General features: G+C 64.2%; 1 protein-coding gene across 13 annotated transcripts in view; it reads right to left on the bottom strand.

Annotated features, from left to right (window-relative positions):
• TIAM1 (TIAM Rac1 associated GEF 1) overlaps window positions 1-17,267 on the bottom strand; it is a 194,809-nt gene that overhangs the window by 17,887 nt on the left and 159,655 nt on the right. For all 13 annotated transcript variants that reach the window (XM_053657893.1, XM_053657897.1, XM_053657892.1 and 10 more), the window contains 4 exons: window positions 16,639-16,725; window positions 13,786-14,010; window positions 7,282-7,379; window positions 154-333 (listed from right to left, as the gene is read on the bottom strand). In XM_053657893.1, the coding sequence (XP_053513868.1) occupies window positions 154-333; window positions 7,282-7,379; window positions 13,786-14,010; window positions 16,639-16,725 (590 nt within the window). The remainder of the gene's footprint in view (window positions 1-153; window positions 334-7,281; window positions 7,380-13,785; window positions 14,011-16,638; window positions 16,726-17,267) is intronic.

Here is a 17,267-nt window from a genome sequence, read left to right as displayed (position 1 = left end):
AGCACTGGTGTGCCTCCCTGGCACCCGACGGGGAACGCTCGTTCCGAGTAACAGCCTCGCAGCCCGGAGACACCAGCCCGGCCGCCCCGGGGGCCTGGCGGCCGCCACCTGGAGGAACACGCAGCGCCCGGCAGAGGGCGGTGGCTCGCTCACCTTCACGTAGGTGCGCTCCGTCTCCAGGAGCTCACAGATCACCTTGCGCAGCTTGTCAGCGTCCGTCAGCTGCCTCGTGGCGGCCGGCTGTGGCCCACTGGTGTCCTGGGGGGATGGGCTCGGGTCACGGGGGTTCATCTCGTGTGGGCTGTGGCGGCTCGCAGCCCCCGGTCCCGCACTCTGTGGACGGAGCACAGGGGAAGGGCGGGGCGGGTGAGGCTGGCACTTGGGGACGCCGGTCTGGCCTGCCGCCTCCTCACAGGGTGCGCCCACGGTCCCCAATGGCCTCGGCTGAGCGTCATCTCTGCCGCTTCCAAGGGGCCCCCCCCCGCGGACGAGCGCCCGCGTCCAGTGCTGACACATGCCCGCTCCCCGCACACGGGCACGCCGGCCTCCCTGTGCAGCGGCGGACACTAGGAGGCCCAGAAAGGGCCTGCAGGGCCTCCGGGGCGGCACAGCCGAGACAGCGCCCTGGTGCGGCCGGCCCGCCCACCCACCCGTGTGGGGCTGGGTTCTCCGCCAGGAGACGCCGGCCCAGACGGAGACGGAAGAGATTCGGGGACGTGGGCACATTTCGCCCAGAAGACTGGGCGTGTCGGTCACCAACTCCCAGGCGGGGCTGTGCCGTGCCCACGCCGTCATGATGGGACGACCCTACCAGCCGAGGGCCTCCCTGGCTGTCACAGCTGCACCAAGGCGACTCCACAAACACAGACGTGCGACCCGCCCCCCCAGCCGCCTGAACTGCTTCAAGGGCAGACAAACACCACGCCCTCGCAGGCTCAGGGGGGTCCTGTCCCCTCCTGACGACCGTCTGCTCTGGGACACTGAGGCCCGAGCACACAGGCCACAGACACCCAGCGCCCCCTGCAGGCCAGACCCTCCGGGCTCTGTCTGAGGGGCTCTGCAGGTCACGCAGAGGCTACTCCGCAGCCCCAGCTCCCGTCGCGGCAGTGCCCACACGCACCACCCGGTGTGTGAGGAGTCGCCCTGGAGGCCGCTGCCCGCCGGGTCCTCCCGCCTCCGTCGTCCTGGGGCAGGCACAGGGCCGCACCCCTCACCCTCCTGCACTGGAGCTGCCGCTACACCCAGAGGCGGGAGTCCCGGGTGGCGGTTTGCAGGGCGGAGACGAGACCCGACCCTGACGTGACTTCTCTTCACGGGTCTGGCCCCGGAGGAGGGATGCCTGGGACGAGGATGCCCGCCCGCGACCGGGAGGAGTGGCCACCAGACCCGGACCCTTCTCCGACTCCACCACCCGCCACTGGCACTGGCTGCCCTGCCGAGGGGGTCTGGTCACCTGCCCGTGGCACTTGCCCATGTGTCCTAAGGAACCTCTTTCCAACACCAAGGGCCCCACAAAGTCCCCCTTCAGTGACGAACCAAGGAGCACCCCCTCGAGCCACACTGAACGTGCACGGGTGTCCACATGGCTGCAAACAGTTCTATGCGGTTACGTGGGGGTTTGCTGACGCAACCGCATCCTCAAATACACAGCTAAACACGGCTTCACCGTGAAAAGCAGAAAGAGCCCGCAGACCCGTCTACGCAGAAACGCCCACGGGTGCGTGGGTATCCAATGGCAACTCTCACGACCACCGCCCTACAGCGCAGACACGAGGGGGCAAGGGCCTCACAGAGGGGAAGACCCCGAGCTCAGGCTGCTGGGCGCCTGCGAGACAGCGGCACTGGCCCCAGCTGCCCTGGCCCAGCCGACGACCCGCTCGCAGACCCGGCTCAGGGTCCGGCAGCACCCGCCGCCCCTGCCGCAGGGCCCACCGGGCCACGGTGCGCCTTCACAGTGCCAGCGTCCGCCAAGCTGCTGGGTGAAGTCCTGCCTCCCGCCACCCCACACCCCCCAAGAAAAGGCACAGCTACAACCTTCCCGTTCAGACCAAACCACAGGCAGGACTTTCCAAAGACCCCACCCCCTCTGGCCTTCCCACTCCCACCCTGCCGGGGAGACTCGCAGACAGTTGGGGTGTGTGCGTTTCTGGGTTTTCACTGCCTCTGTTCCACCATGAATGCCTTCAGGTCTCCATTTCAGGGGCCGCGCAGGTGTCTGCCCACCTCGGTCTGAAACAGGCCCGGGAAGCTCCAGTGAGGGGCAGGTGAGCCGGGCCTTTGTATTCTACACCTCCCCTCCCCCCAGTTCCTGAAAGAGGCCAGGCAGTACCTTCAGTGCCTCAGGGGACACCTACAAGTTCCTGACACCTGGGGTCAGTGCCTCAGGCGCCCCCTCCTCCCAGGACAGGGCCCCAAGCTGAGGGGGTGGGGGGGGGAGCAGCGTCCCGCTGGCAAGACCTTCTCTGGAGACTCGAAGGCTGATCACAAGGAACAGAGTCCAAACAGATGCAACCTTCTTACTGTCGGTTACAAGCTATTTAGGTGGAAAACTAAAAAACACAGTTACAGTCATAACGAATGTTGTGTTGAAGGGTGTTTATTTTCAAGGCTCTTAGTAAACTTTTGCTTGTAAACAACTTGAAAAGATGTCATCAAGAATTCTGTTTTACTAACATATCACCCCCAAAACTCCTTAGCAGGAAGCAAAATCAGCAGGTCTGCTTTAGAACGCATCTAGGGACTCACATATTCCGGCAGCTCCTGAGTCACCTGTCCCCCCCCCCCTCACCTGGCCCCTCCCAGCGTGGCTCCAGGGTCTTGGGGCTGTCGGAGGGGCCAGAGCGACCTACCACCCGACAATGTGAGGAGCACGACTCCACCCTGCGGGCTCCCTGGTGTCCCCATCACCCCACACCCAGCATGGGAGCCAGACGCACCCAGACAAGGTGCTGCCCGGGGAGGTTCTCAAGGGACCCCGAAAGCCAGGACTGGAGGGGCAGAGCCCAGGTGGGGGAGGACCCTGTGGAAGAATGGGGTCATCACCCTGGAAACAGAGAAGCCCAGCCCTCAGAGCTGCCCCAGGTCAAGACTAAGAATAACCCAGGGACACGCAGAGAAGGGAGCAGTGGGGGGCAGGGGGCGCGGTTCACAAGGCCACCTTCTCCCTGAGATGAAAAGGAAGCTCTGGCCGGCCTGACAGGCACAGCGCCCCCCATGGCAGACCTGCCTGCAGGGGGCTCAGAGTCTCAGAACTGTCCCTTTGAGGCCCGACGATCCAACACCCCCGAGTACTTCAAGGGACCAGCGTGACCTAAAATCCGACAGCCTTCCCTTAGGCCTTTTGGAGACACCCGCAGGGACGCGAGGCCCCTCGGAGCCCACAGGACGCAGCGCTGGCCAGGCGTCCTTTGAGAAGGACTTTGCAGTGAAGTGTCCAGGGACAAAGGCACTCAGATAAATGAGCCACACTAACTGTCACAATCCCCGTCGCCCGAAGTGACAGGGAGTCTGACAGCTGACAGGCTTTGATGGGGACGTGGGACTATTAAAAGGCCTGACTGGACCCTGGTGAACTGCTCCGTACCACCCGCCCACTAAGGTTTTTCACGGGGGTCCAGTCGCACTGCGGGGAGCACTGTGGACAGGGCTGGTCATCCGCAGGGACCGTGAACGCGGCCCCTGAGCGACCCCTCCCAACGCACCTGCTGCTCCGGCTCCCGGTCCCGGAGTCAGAGCCACCCAGAACACGGGGCGGGGGGGCGGGGGGCGTGGGCACAGCCTCCCTCCAGAAATGCCTGCAGCCCCTCGGAACCCCCAGGGGAGGCGGAGACAGGGGACGCCGCCGCCCTGCCGGCAACACACTCATCTCCACAACAGAAAGACGGGGACGTGCAAACGGCAGTTAAAAAAAACACACCTTTCTGCTGTTAAGGAAGAAAATACCAATGTCCCTGTGTGCCAACTGCACCCCACCCCCACGCCGAACCTCCTCCCCCCCACCCGGCTCCAGACGCATGAAGACAGGACAAGGGGAAACAGGACACCCCAGATCCCCTCCCTGGATCGGGGACCGGACGCAGCCGGACAGCCGTGTTCGAGCGTGCTCACCAGGTGAAGGGACCTGCCGCCAGGAGCCCCGGCCCCGGGGTCAGCCCTGGGCTTGCGCTTTATCTTCCACAGAGCGGCCATCTCAGGCACATCCCTCCGTGGTCCCACCGGCCGTGCTCAGCGAGGAAGCCAAAGGAGGGCCCTGAAAGGCTCTGCTGGCACCGCCGACACCTCCTCCGTTCCCACGGGGCCGGCCCTGCCCAGGCAGGGCGCTCAGCCGCATCCCCTCGAGGACAGGACACACGGGGACCAGGCAGCCCCAGCAGCTGCAGGGCGGCCAACACCCTTGCTGAGGTGTCCAAGGCCAAACCTCGGGCAGGAGCCGAGACCGGACGGCACCTGGCCAGCGGCCAGAGTTCCAGAGAGGAAGGACCGAGGGGCAGAACGTAAAGGCAGCGCAGACACGCTCGCGGGCAAGTCTGCAGGGCGGGCGGGATCAGCTGACCGGCCAGCGCCTGTGCGCACCTTCCCCACCTTCCCGCACCGCTCAGCTCCGACGCCCCCGCCGGGAGCAGCTCCGGGCTTCTGCCTCAGCAGCTTCTGTTCTCACACTTCCCGCTAACGCTGTCGCTCCCAGAGCAGGAGTTTCCGACACAGTTACAATTGGGATTAAAGGGAAAGGCAGTTTCCAGACCGAAAACGTTCTGAAAATTACTCTGACACGTTTCCTCCGTGGAAGCAACACCGCGGCACCACCTGCCTGGGCTGGCCGGCGCCCCATCCAGAGCCAGGCCGCCGGGATGAAAAGCAGGGCCCTTTGAGGTTCTCCCTGCAGCTGCGGGGAGGGGGGCGGGGACGGAGGCCACCCACAGAGGGAAAGGCCCTCAGGCCCCCTGCGGTGTGCCGGCCCCGCCCCCAGGATGTGGCCCTCCCGGCCCCACCCCCCACGCCCCCAGAGGCAGGCACCGCCACACACAAATGGAGAACGTGAACCTCCAGCACGCACTCTCTTTATCCTGCCCCATTGTTTCCTAAACAGTTCACTGGGGAAAGACAGCAACACTGTCCCGTCAACAGCTGTCACGTATTTTGCCAAAGCAAAAAACGAGTATTTGTTTTACTTCATTTACATGTTTGTTTATTCATTTACCTATGCATCTCAACACTCAGCCGGCTGCATCAAAACCTTCCTTCTCACATAGGCACCTTCTGACACAAAAGTTTCACTTCATTTTGAGAAAATATACACCCTGATGTAAGAGATGCATCAACAAAATGCTTAACCTGAATCAAGAAACCTAAGATACACACTCACTCCGACTTTAAACCCCATGGAAGGCCCAGAAAGCTCAGGCCTGAGGAAGGGCAGCCGTGAGCACACCCCCAAACTGGCTCACGGCACCACCGGTCTGTCCCTTCCTTCCCTGGGAAACTGGTGCTAAACACCAGGCCACGACCCTCGAGCGCGGCAGAGCCACTCACAACACTAGGCCTGGTGTCCCCACCACAGAGCTGGGTGGCCTTCAGTAAGCTGCTTAGCCTCTCTGTTCCTGTGGCGTAAGCAACAGTGGCCACCTCTGGTCTGGTCTCTCTGGAAGGGGGGCAGTTGGGAGGGCAGGTTGGGCTGACGAGGACCAGCGGCCAATCCGGTAACAACGCGCCCAGCGAGACACTCATGACTAACCCACAGCAGGGCCCTCGCTCTGAGACTCGCTCAGTCCGCGGTTTTTCCTTCCAAATGTCCTAGGCAAGAAACCCAATTCCCAGAAGGCTGTTTGAAGTCGGGAACCTGGGTCACGTGACACTATTCAAATACAGAAGATGAATCAGACGAAATGAGGGAGCACTTCCAGGTGCAGCCTCCCACGGCGCCCCAGCCCCAGGAAAGGACCTGAAGTGGCTGCTTCCTGCAGCCCCATCTGACCCTCAGACACGGCGACCGCCCCAGGCGAGTCCCCACAGTGACCCGCAGCAAGCAGTGAAACGCTCTCCCCTGCCCTGTCTGCTGCAGGCAAGCTTAGGGCCTCGAGCACCAACCCCAGGCAGACAGACATCACCCTGGCGTCAGGGGACAAGGCCCGGGGCCTCCTGCCCTTCCCGGGAACCGACCTCAGCCCACAGCCAGGTGGCAACGCCCTGAGTGAAGAGCATTCAGTAAGTAGAGGGTCAGAAGGAGGACAGACAACTGTTCCTAAACCAAACTGGAAACTCAGACTTAACGTTTTTAGTTTCACTAACAAAAGAACCAAATAAACACCCTTCAATATATTCAATATATCTTCAGTCTAGAAATTAACTGTTTCTGTTGAGGGCCGCTGACCCTCCCCCACAAAACCGCAGCCAAGAGTGAAGTCGGGGCCACAGGTCAAACACTTGACCAAGTTTTTGTTGGTTCGCTCGGTCCTCCTGAGGACGGGGCCTCCCCGAGGCCCACCCCGCTCCAGCCGCACCCCGCAGCTTCCACCTGCTTCCCGACGCGCTGCGCCTGTGCTCGGGCAGGAAGGACCCTGGGGAGGAGGAGCCCGTGCTGGGGAGAGTCCTGTGGGACCAGGGAGAGACCCAAGGACCCCGAGCGCGCGGGATGCGCAGGCTCTGAATCTCGGCTCACGCCCGGACCCGCCACCCTCCCCTGACGGGCGCGGGCGGGAACCACCCAGGTGCCCAAGGGGCGACTGGCAGGCACCGGACAGAAGGGCGGGAGGCAGAGTGGTCCTGCCCGAACTGTCACAGAGGAGACTCGAGGCACACGGCCGCTCTGGCTGGGGACACGGGGGCCCGGGCGTGGAGACGGGATGAGAAGAGGCTGCCGCCCCAAACCCGCCTGGGGGGGAGGAGGGGTAAAAGCGGGAGGAACTGGAGACAAAGCCGCTGCCCGAAGGGTGGGAGGGCCGTTCTCACGGCCCCGAGCCACAGAGACACTCTCCCTCCACGGAGACGCGCACTGTCCCCAGGAGCTGGGCCCGCACGCTCGGGACCCTCACAGAGACAGGAGGCCCGCCAAGTGGCCGAGAGGCCGTGCACCACCCTCAAGCGGAGGGACCCAGGCTCCCACTCGGGGACAGGACCCCCTCCCACCTGTGCTTCTGTGGGCGAGGCTGCCACGCGGATTTCCCACCTGGCTGGGCGGCACGTTACTAGTGAGACCACTGGGGCCGTGGGGGGCTCGACCCGCAGGTGCGGCAAAGGTGCCGAGTCCAGGGCCCAAGACGCGGAGGTGGGAACAAAACCGCTCACCTTGCTGCTGCGGTCCGTGTCGTCGGAGGACTCGGCGTCCGGCCCGTCCGCCTCCTCGGGGGCCTTCTCAGCGCTGCTGCTCCGCCTGCTGCATGGCCCTGCGGGAGAGAAGGGGCGAAGGTGAGGCCCTCACGGGGCAGTGGCCGTGTCCCCAGCCCGCCCCGGGGGCACACCCACTGCCCTCCCGTCGTCACTCCCTCTGAGCTCGAGCCTCTGCATCTTGGCTCCACGTCACTTTTCCTTATGTTGACTGTTACTACTAATCTTGTTATTTTATAAAGCAGCGTATCATTATCACACAGTGCACACAACAACAGTTAACTAGCCCCAGAAATCCCCACGTGGAAGCCCCAACCCTGAACGTGCCACATGTGAAGGTGGGCCAGGCCCGCGAACGCCCAAGGCAGCTCCGGGTCTGCATCTGCCCAGCCTGGCAGAGCGGAGATGCAGGGGAGCACCACCTGCGGGTGACCCTGCTGCGCCCGCACAGGAGGAGGAGACAGCATCGCTCTGCCCTGCGGGGCTTCCCAGGGCTGAAGAGTGTCTGACCCCGGGGGGTCCACACACACAGATTCAGACCAGGCAGGGGTGGGGTCGGACCGACGCCCGCCTTTCCCACGCGCTCCCCAATGGCCCTGACAGACCAAAAGACCACGGGCCACACTGGAGTGGCTGCTCCAGCCGCCTGGCGGACACTGGCCCCCCAACAACCAGGTGGACACAGGATTTCCCGACCTAGGGCGCTGTCACCGTGCAGGAGAGAGACAGGAAGACAGCAGCACTGTTACCAGAACTAAATTCACGCAAGAGCAGAAGGCCCAAACCCCTGGCCAGCTGGACAAACCAGCAAGCCCGGGCGCCCTCCTGCTGGCTGTGAAGCTGCGGAGAGAAGCGGCAGACGGGGTGGGGACCAGAGCCGCTCGGGCCCGGCCGGAAAGGGCCTCCCTCCGTGCTTGCAGGCCGTGCTTGCAGGCCGGGACCTAGGCCGGGAACACAGGCCATCTGATCAACAGCAGGGACATGAAACTGGACCCCAGCCCACAGCGCCCGCCAAGCCAGTGCCAGGGAGGGGAAGCCCCAACGCGCATCTCTCAGAGGAAGCGGCAGACGCCAGCACTTGCTGCCGGGGACACAAGGGCTGAAGACACAAGCGCACACGCCACGTGGGGCAGAAGGTCAAGGTCACCAAAAAGGAGCCTTCCCTTTGTCGAAAGGCTGCACGAATGGGAAATACGCACTCCAAGCTGAGGAGTCACCGTCCACACATCTGAGCCGCAGAACGTGGGAGAGCCCCTGGGGCTTTCGGGCTCCTGTCGCCAAGCACCCAGGCCTGTGCCCCATCATGCCTGCTGCTGAGGGGAGGTTACCCAGACTGGAGAGAAAGGGCTGGTCGGGGAGGTGGGGAGCGGGGAGGAGAAGGGTGTCCACCAGACTACAGGCCCCGCCCTCCCCCACCCAGCCCCAGCCCCGCTCTGGCCAACAGGACGTGAGGGGGGACGTGCAAATTCTGAGCTCAGGCCTCAGGCTGCCTTGCAGCTTCTGGTCCGGCCCCAGGAACCCTGAGCCCACCCCAAAGAACCCCAAGCTCACAGGTGAGACCTCAAGGACAGAGGGGACCAGCCGATCCATGAGGCCACCGTCACCAGCCCAGGGCAGCCCACCCGTCACAGCAATGAGAGACCCCTGGCAAGGACGGTGGGGCAGCCCCGCCCCCAGGGCCCAGGGGAACCACGGTGAGTGCAGGAAGGGGTGGGGCGAGGGGGCTGGTCACCCAGCAGGGACCAGGAACCGAGGGCCGCCTGCGGCCACCAAAGGAGACACAGCCAAGACAGCAGCTGGGCAGGAACAGGGGTTCAGGGAGTAGGACCTGCCCTCTCACCGCCTGACCACAGCCCTCGGGGAGCACCCAGCTGCTCGGGGTTTGGGGGTGACCCCCTCCCCCAAGCATCCTTTCCAACAGGAGACTGGCCTCTAGCAACAGACGTTACAGGGGTGGCCACGGCCCTCGAATGGTGGCACCCGCCGAGCACTAGCCAGACAGCCCTCCTGACAGACGAGGGGGACCAAGGGCCAGGCTGAGACAGGGTCGGGGAGGGGCCACAGGGGACAGGGGACCAGTCTAGAAAAACGGGACAGGCAGCCGGGAGCAGCCAGCCTCCTGGGACCCACGGGCCACCGCCACACAGCCGCAAAGAACACCGACTCCAGGAGCAGATGCGGTCACGTTTCTGCTTTTCCAAATGACTTCACACGGTGGCAGATGTTCCCGTGACTGAGAGCTCCTCTGCAGCAGGCACGGGGGACAGATGGCGAGACACGGGGCGAGGGACACGTCCGCCCAGTTTACGTACGAGGAGCACGCTGCAGCCCCAGGGACTCGCGCTGCGAGGAGGGGCTGAACACACCTCAGCCCGTGGAGGCGGCGAGCGGCGCCCCAGGACCGAGCAGGCGCTGCGGAACCCTCCACAGGGAACCGGTCCGATGCCGCTCCCCCCGAGGGCCCCACGGACCCCGGGTCCAGGCCTCTGTGAGGACACAGGACTGAGCACCAGGCCTGGACAGGGCGCCGCCACACGGACACGCCCCGGGGAGTCCCTCTGCTGGGGCTGGGCCTGCACGTGCAGCGCAGGTGGCAGCCACTGAGCACGAGGATCCCCCCGGAAACCCAGGTGGCCCGGGAGCGACCCGGACACCCCTCCGCCACCCCCGGTGAAGCGGAGAAACAAAGACAAAACCACCGCGGGGAGACCCAGAACGACGGGAAGGGGGAGGGAAGGGAAGGAGCTCCGTTAGCTTGGGAACAGAAAACAGCTCCGACCCGGCCGGACCTCCCAGAACCTCAGGGCTGCTCCGCCCCGGAAAAGACCTGCAATCCCTGGGAGCCCCAGACACGGCCCTCGATCCTGCCGGCCTGTCACGAACGTCAACCGGGAGAGGGACCCTCGATCTTCCTCTTCAGAAGCAGAGAAATGGAGGCTCCTCATCTCTACACAGCGTTCCTCCACCCTCGGGGTGGCAGGTGTCACCCATCAGATCCAGGCGCAAGTCGGGACGCCCCGGTGTGCGTGAGGGCCAGGCAGCCCGCAGAGCGCAGGTGGCCCCGGAGCCTCCACACCCAGCGGCACCCATGCGGTGCTGGCGAATCGTCGGAGAGGAACCTGCCCCAGCCCTGCCTGCACGGCCCCTCCCTGCTTCCTGTCCTGTTCTCGGACTCATGCTGCGGACAGACAGGCGGACGGAGGGGCACCTGAGCCCAAACAGAGCTTCGCACCCCTCGGGCAGGGGGGGAGCACGCGGTGCCCGCGCAGCGAAGGGCTGGCTGTCCACGGCGACGCTGGTGGTGTCCTCACTCTGCCAGGAGCCTCCACTCAGGACGCACGGGCGCCTTTCCTGTCCCGCAGTCTCTGCTCAAGCTCCTTCCTGCGGTGGGGACGCCGGTCCCACTGCGGACTGCAGCCCCCACTGGGCATCAAGACAGGTGTGGCCAGGCTCTCAGAGCACCGGGTCTCCCGCCCAGCGCCAGACTGTGACTCTGGGAAGCGGGGAGCCTGCTCTGCGGACTGGTCGACAGAGTCCAGAGGCAATGACGCCGCCCTGCCCCACAGAGGTCAGCCGGGCGGGAGTGCCGCTGGCGGGGCTCAGAACCTAAGGACACAGGGGGCCCTGGAGCTGGGATCGGACTTGTGTGGGGTGCTGCAGGGCTGCGGGTCCAAGTGCTCCGTCTCCAGGGGTCACCTCGGCGATGCACGCGCGTACAGTGTGGCTCAGTGGGACACAAAACCAAGATTCAGAAGGAGCACCTGCCGTTCTCAGCTCCGCTCTCCTCTCACAAAGGGGAAGGAAGTGCCAAGAGGGCATCTGTGCTGGGAGTCCCACTTTCCAACCCCTGCTCTGGCTGTAACTGGCGCCCGTGTGCCGATGCTCCCTGTGGCAGCCGGGACTGGGTGACGGAGGTCGCGGAGCCAGTCCCAGATCCTACCCTAAGCCACCAGGCTGTGCTGTCCGCCTGGGAGAGCCCGGCCAACACACTCCAGGCGGGGCTCTCGCGGCAGGACCGGCGGGGCCGCGCCTCCGGGAGGCGGGTTGGCTGCAGGGCGGCCTCCTGCAGAGGGAACCCAGCCGGGGCTCCCAGCTCCCCAGTGTCCCTGACACGCGCAGGCCCTCCACCAATGGGGCCAAACACCCACTGTGGCCACCTTAAGGTGCTCCCTGCACTGCCCCAGCTGGGCACTCAGTGGGTTGGCGTGCCCTCTGTGCCCCAGAAGGTGGTGGGTTTAATAATCTCCAGCCACATAACTGACCGATGTTTCTCTCTCTCCTCCTTCACCCCTCTCGCTCTGTCTTCCTCTCTCTCAAATCAGTAAAAACATACACTCAGATGAGGATTAAAAAAAAACAAGTGGTCCCAGCACCAAGCCTCAGACCAGCCACCGGAAAGGCGCTGCAGTCTCAGGGACTCCTGCCGGGTCCCCGCTCCCTCCCCGCTGCTCCCCCTCTGGAGGCTGCAGCGTCCCTGCTGCCCCCCCGGCCTCTCGGCCTCCAGAGCTGCTGCATCCTGTTTGTGTGCCTGCCCTTTCATCTTGCTCCTTAAATGGGGACCAGGAAGTGGCTGCCGCCGGAAAGCAGAGGGGACCCAGGCGAGGCCTGCTGTCGCCAGCCCGTGCCGCCGGGCTGCACATTTGAGATTCTTCCGGAACTGATTCATGTTGAACAGAGAAACCGCACAAGAAAGCCACCCCAGGACTCTGCTCCACTGCTTCACTCTCAAAGCAGAGTGGGACCGTCTCCCGGGGCAGGCTCTGTTCTGGCGGGTCTGTGGGCACCGCCGGACACTGAGGACTGAAGTGGCCGCAGAACAGGAAGCCGCACTGCGACGCAAACATGGGGACGTCCCGCCTCCTGGCCATCGCTGTGACTGCCACGGTCTGACACTTTGCCTGGCACACAGTGAGCGCTAAGTGGCCAGGCAGGGTCACTCAAATGGAAGGAAAGCAAGCAGTGAGTGGAGCTGCCGGGGCTGACTCGGCAGCGCGGTCGGGAATCCGGCCCTCGCCTCCCGCCGTGAGTCTGCAGGGTGTGAAGGCCAGAGCAGTTTTAAGACTCTGGCACATAAAAAAGATAGGACACGTATGCGCACTTGTGTTCTGGACCAGCTACCCATACAGAAACATATCTTTAATTTTAAAATGTTTAGCCCTGGCTGGTGTGGCTCGGGGCACGGCAGGCCGGCCTGCGAACCAGAGGGTCGCCAGTTTGATTCCCAGCCAGGGCACGGGCCAGGTCCCCAGTAGGGGGCAAGTGAGAGGCAACCAACCACACACTGATGTTTTCCTCCCTCTTTCTACCCCCTTCCCCCTCTCTAAAAATCAGTAAAACCCTAAAAAAAACTTTTAAACTACAAAGTTTGATGAAACCTGGGAGTTTGCCACATGCCCGCAGAGCGTTTTTGAATCAAGGTCCACCGTGCAGTGACCACCTACCAAGATCCCGGCAGGGAGGCACTGGTGCCAGCCGGCAGCCGTGTCTGTGGGGCCCGGGGCCCTGCCCCGGCGCCAGCTCTGCCCCAGAGCAGGGGCCCCAGCAGGACGGGCCCCAGGGAGCCTGCAAGTCCGAGAAGACGGGTCACTGCCGACCTCGCTCTCCCCCGGGCCCAGGACGGGCTCGGACGGGCTCGGACGGCCCAAAGACCCGCTGTGGGCGGCATGCACGTCCGGGCATCATGAAACCTTAAGTCCCCAAGTCTGACCCCCATGGTCCTTGCCGGTCCCGCTGAAGAGGCAGACAGACGCCAGCCAGAGCCGGGCTTTCAAGAGCTGAGCCGCCGCCCGCCACCTCGTGGTCACACTGCCCAAGGGCCGCCCAAGGGCCGCCCAGCCCTGCCCTGCTGTTGAAGACACAGGGTGCCGCTCTCCAAATCTGCCTGGGCCGTGGGCGCAACCCCGGCGTGCGGAATCGAGGACGCAGCAGGAACACGTGTGGCTGTGGTTCTGGAGCCGCTGCAGAGTCCCAGGCGGATGCAGAGTGCCCGCATCCTGCCACAGCGGCCTGCACTCTGACTCTGAAACGGAGGACTCCTTTCCTTTAACCCGAGTTTTTCAAAGAAAGGGAATTCAAAACACCAACCCACTGAGGGATCCCCAGCTCCAGGCCTGGGCTGCTCAGGCCCCTCCCGCCCACCAGGGACCCAGAGGAGGGCGCCGCCCTGTGGGTCCCAGAGAGGCTGCACGGGGCAGGGAGGCCAGGGCTCTGAGTGCTGTCCACTCTGGGTGTCTCCTGTTCTCTGTCACACAGAGGGAATGGCCACATGCTCAGCAGGGGCAGGACTCAGAGCCCCTCCCAGAATTCCCGGCACGTCTGTGCCCTGTCTCTACCCCCGACTCCGAGACGGCAGCTCTGCCCAAACGTCTTCCTCCAGAGTCACCAGCAGCAGGTGGTGGGGCTCTTCACACGTGACACAGCCCCCAGCACAAGGGTCCCTGCCTTGAGCACACGTCTCGGCCTTACCTGGGCTGCCGGCGAGGGGGGCGAGGGGGCCCTGGCTGGAGTCCACAGGGCCGTCGGTGCGGTGGGGCGGGCTCTCCAGCGGCGGGGCGCCCCCCTCCAGTGCGGGGCGCGTCCTCACCAGGAGGCCCAGGCTGGGCTGCAGGAGGAAGTCTCTGAGCACCGAGGAGCTCAGGGTGCCGACTGTCTGGTTATTGATCTCGAGGACCTCGTCTCCTGCCTTCAGGCCTGCAACAGAGCAGAAAATGCTCGGGTTCACAGAGTCAGCACAGGGCCAGCCCCTCCTCCACTGCCGCTCGGGCGTCCCCGCCCCCCGCCCCCCGTTGTAGGCCCCGAGGCCCGGCTCCCCCACACACGGGCCCGTGCCCACAAGTGGTCAACAGGGGCACGAGGGTCCGGACATGGCTGCGCCCCCTTCCCAACACCCCGGCGGGTCTGTGGGCTCCAGCACCTGCCGACGTCTCCTCACCAGCGCCAACCGGGGCGGTGAGCCCAGCGTTTCGAGAGGGAAAGGCGGAAACGCTCTCCCACCACCCTGTGGACGTGCGGCTCGGCCGTCGCCTCCCGGCCCCTTCTGTGAAGCACCCGGGAGCTTCCCGTGACAGAAGGGGTCCTGCTCCAAGTGCACGTAGAGGCAGCGGCTTCCGGAACCCGCTGTGGGCGTCGCCACACGCGCCTCCTTTCTAAAACTGCACCAGGACCCGGAGTATCTTGGGGAAAGTCCCCAAAGGTCTGTGACCTTTGCAAAGCAGGCTGAGAGCCGCCCACACCTGGGACCCAAGGAGCAGCCCTGCCTAGCAGAGCAAGAAGCTGCAGCCGACCCTGGAGCGGTTCCATCCAACAGCAGAACATTCCAGAAGTATGAGAAAGGGAGAGGTTAGGGAAGAAGGTGCCAGTGTCCGCGCAGCTGGGAAGAAAGGAGTCTGGTTGTTATTTTCCAGACTCGCTGACAGACAAACTTCAATAAGGGAGTGAAGGCAAAGACAGGTGACAAACTGCAGAGAGGACCAGCCAGCCAGGCCCTCAGGTGTCCCCACCTCCGGTCCCGCAGAACAGTGACTGCACGGGGAGGGCTCCCCTCCTACGGCCACGAGTCACACCCTGGCCAGCTGGGCCCGGGTCTGCGACTCTCCCATGAACCACTCCAAGAAACACCCGGGCGGGGCAGTGCGATGGAGGAGAAGCAACACTTTTCTGGTACCGGGGGCGGAATTCTGGGACGCGAACCGTCCATTTCTAGGCAAAAGGTTTTAACGTCACAAGATTTGAACTGAAAATACAAAATCTGTACATGTGGAAAGTTTAACTTTCTTAAGGCTTCTCTTGGAGACGACCCTTTTGGTTCAATACCAGAGGAGGCAATGCAGGCAGACGCGAAAGAGGAGCCTGCGAATCCGAAAGCGCCCGTGAGGCGTGGTCTCATTTGGAGATGGACCTTCGCCATCGTAATGAAGTCAGGGATCTCGAGGCAGGATGGTGCTGGGAGGGTCTGATGGGTCCTGAACCTTAGGATACTGACAAGTCTCGTACCAGATGCGGCTGAGACACAGAGAGAGGCCGTGTGGACCGGGAGACAGAGCAGGAGGTGCAGCCACAGGCCCGAGGCACCCGGAGCCCCCAGCCACTGGGAGGGGCAGGAGGGGCAGGAAGGGCAGGAAGGGCCCCTGAGCCTTTTCAGAGGCCTGGAGTTCAGAGTCCTGGCCGCCAGGACCATGAGAGGCCAGCTTCCGTGGAGTCTGGGCCCCGTCTGTGTCAATCTGTCAAGGAAGCTAATGCAGACTCAGAGAGAGACGGCCCGGCAGCGGTGAGTGAGGGCAGGCCTCGCCGGGGCCTCTGTCACACCATCGCCAAGTGGCAGCCCTGTGACCGTGTGTCGCAGGCTCTGTCCCAGACCCAGAGTCCTCCTAAGTGGGAGGCACCAGGGTTTAAATGAGCATCAACCCAACAAGCCGTGTAAGACTCTTGGGCAAGAACTCAGGGAACACCTGCTCACTACTGACACCTGGTGGCAGGGACAGGAACGCACTGCTTCCACAGGGGTCCCACTGGGGGAACTGGTGGAGGAGGGGCTAAGACCGCTACACCCACACGGAGGTACCCACACGGAGGTCCCCACCCGGAGCCCTGAGGTGACACGGCCCCAAATCGCTGCTTGGGCACCGCCCGTCCATGGGCCACAGTCAGGACAGCATCTGTGCCCAGAGGCAGATGGACGCTTGGCCCCTGGAGGGGGCAGAACTGCACGGGGCTGGGACTCGGAGCGGGTGGCCAGGAGCCTGTCTGCCTCCGGGGTCCTGGAGTCAAAGGGCAGAACAGGACGTGACTGACGCCAGGGCACCTGGGCTCCCAGCCCCTCGGCAGCCGGCCAGCGCCCTCCAGGAGCAGAACCTCGCCACCCAGCCCCGGGGGTGGAGGGGAGGGTCTGTCCGGCCTGCGCTAGGCTGGGCAGCAGCTGCACCGCGCCGGCCCCGTCCTGGAAAGGGGCCAGGCCTCAGCCCCGCTCTCCCCGCCCGCCAAGTCCACTGCAGGGACGGCAGGGCGCCCCTCTCTGAGGGGCTCGTGGGCTCTGCGGTGGCAGTGTGGCCTCGCCTGACGTGGTCCGGAGCACGGGGGCTCCCCACGGAGGGCCCAGGGTCTGGCCTGGGTGGTGGGGAAGGACGGCCACTTCAGAGGAGCGTGCACGTCCCACCGGAGTCCAATTTGAAACCCGAAAGTGTGGCATTTCTTACACACCTGGGTTCCCAACGAGACAATGTCCACACACTGGTCACAGAGTGCCTGGGCCTGCCCTTCCCACCCACCGTGGGGAAACCCGAAAAGCAGCTGCAGACAGACAGACAGCGCGCCGTGACACACCTTTCCTGGACGCCAGCCCGGTGTCCTTCACGCTGTCCACATAGAGCCTCCGAACGCCGTCTTCATCCTCGGAAGACAGAAAAAACCCTGGGGACACAAGACAGAAGGGACATCACGCTCTGAATCTGAGCTGGCGGCAGTGCTGTTGGGGGGGAGGCTCAGGGTGACCCCCTCCCTGCTCACACGGCTTTTTCAGTCCCTCGAAAAGAAGTCACTGCCTCCAGATGCACCGTCCTCACAGTGCCCAGAGACGCCAGAGGAACACAACTGTCTCGTTTACCTGGCTTCCTAGTAAACGCCACAACGCGCCCCCCCCCCCCCCCCGCAGGCCCTTCTGCTGCACTAAGCAGACCCTCGGGGCCCCTCGGACTGGGCGGCAAACCCCGTCCCGGGGCATGGGTGTGGTCCCTGGGAGCTGCCCTGCGGGTGCCGCTGCACACAGGCCGCGCAGCCGCTCCCTTGCGTCCAACCCCGCGGTGGAGCCGAGCGACTCCACGCTCCAGCGTCTGCTCCTCTCCCACTCGCCCCTTCCCGGCACGCAGAGCCCACCAGCTGAGGAATCCCGGGCTCTGCTGTGTCCTCCAAACACAGGGTGAACAGGCCGCAAACAGCAAGTGGATCGGGGTCTT

This window comes from Artibeus jamaicensis, unplaced genomic scaffold (genome assembly GCF_021234435.1).
Source record: "Artibeus jamaicensis isolate MK-2021 breed Jamaican fruit bat unplaced genomic scaffold, CSHL_Jam_final scaffold_474, whole genome shotgun sequence".
Lineage (NCBI taxonomy): Eukaryota > Metazoa > Chordata > Mammalia > Chiroptera > Phyllostomidae > Artibeus > Artibeus jamaicensis.
The sequence above is the reverse complement of the archived record's forward strand: the minus strand, read 5'-3'. Positions and strand labels throughout refer to the sequence as shown.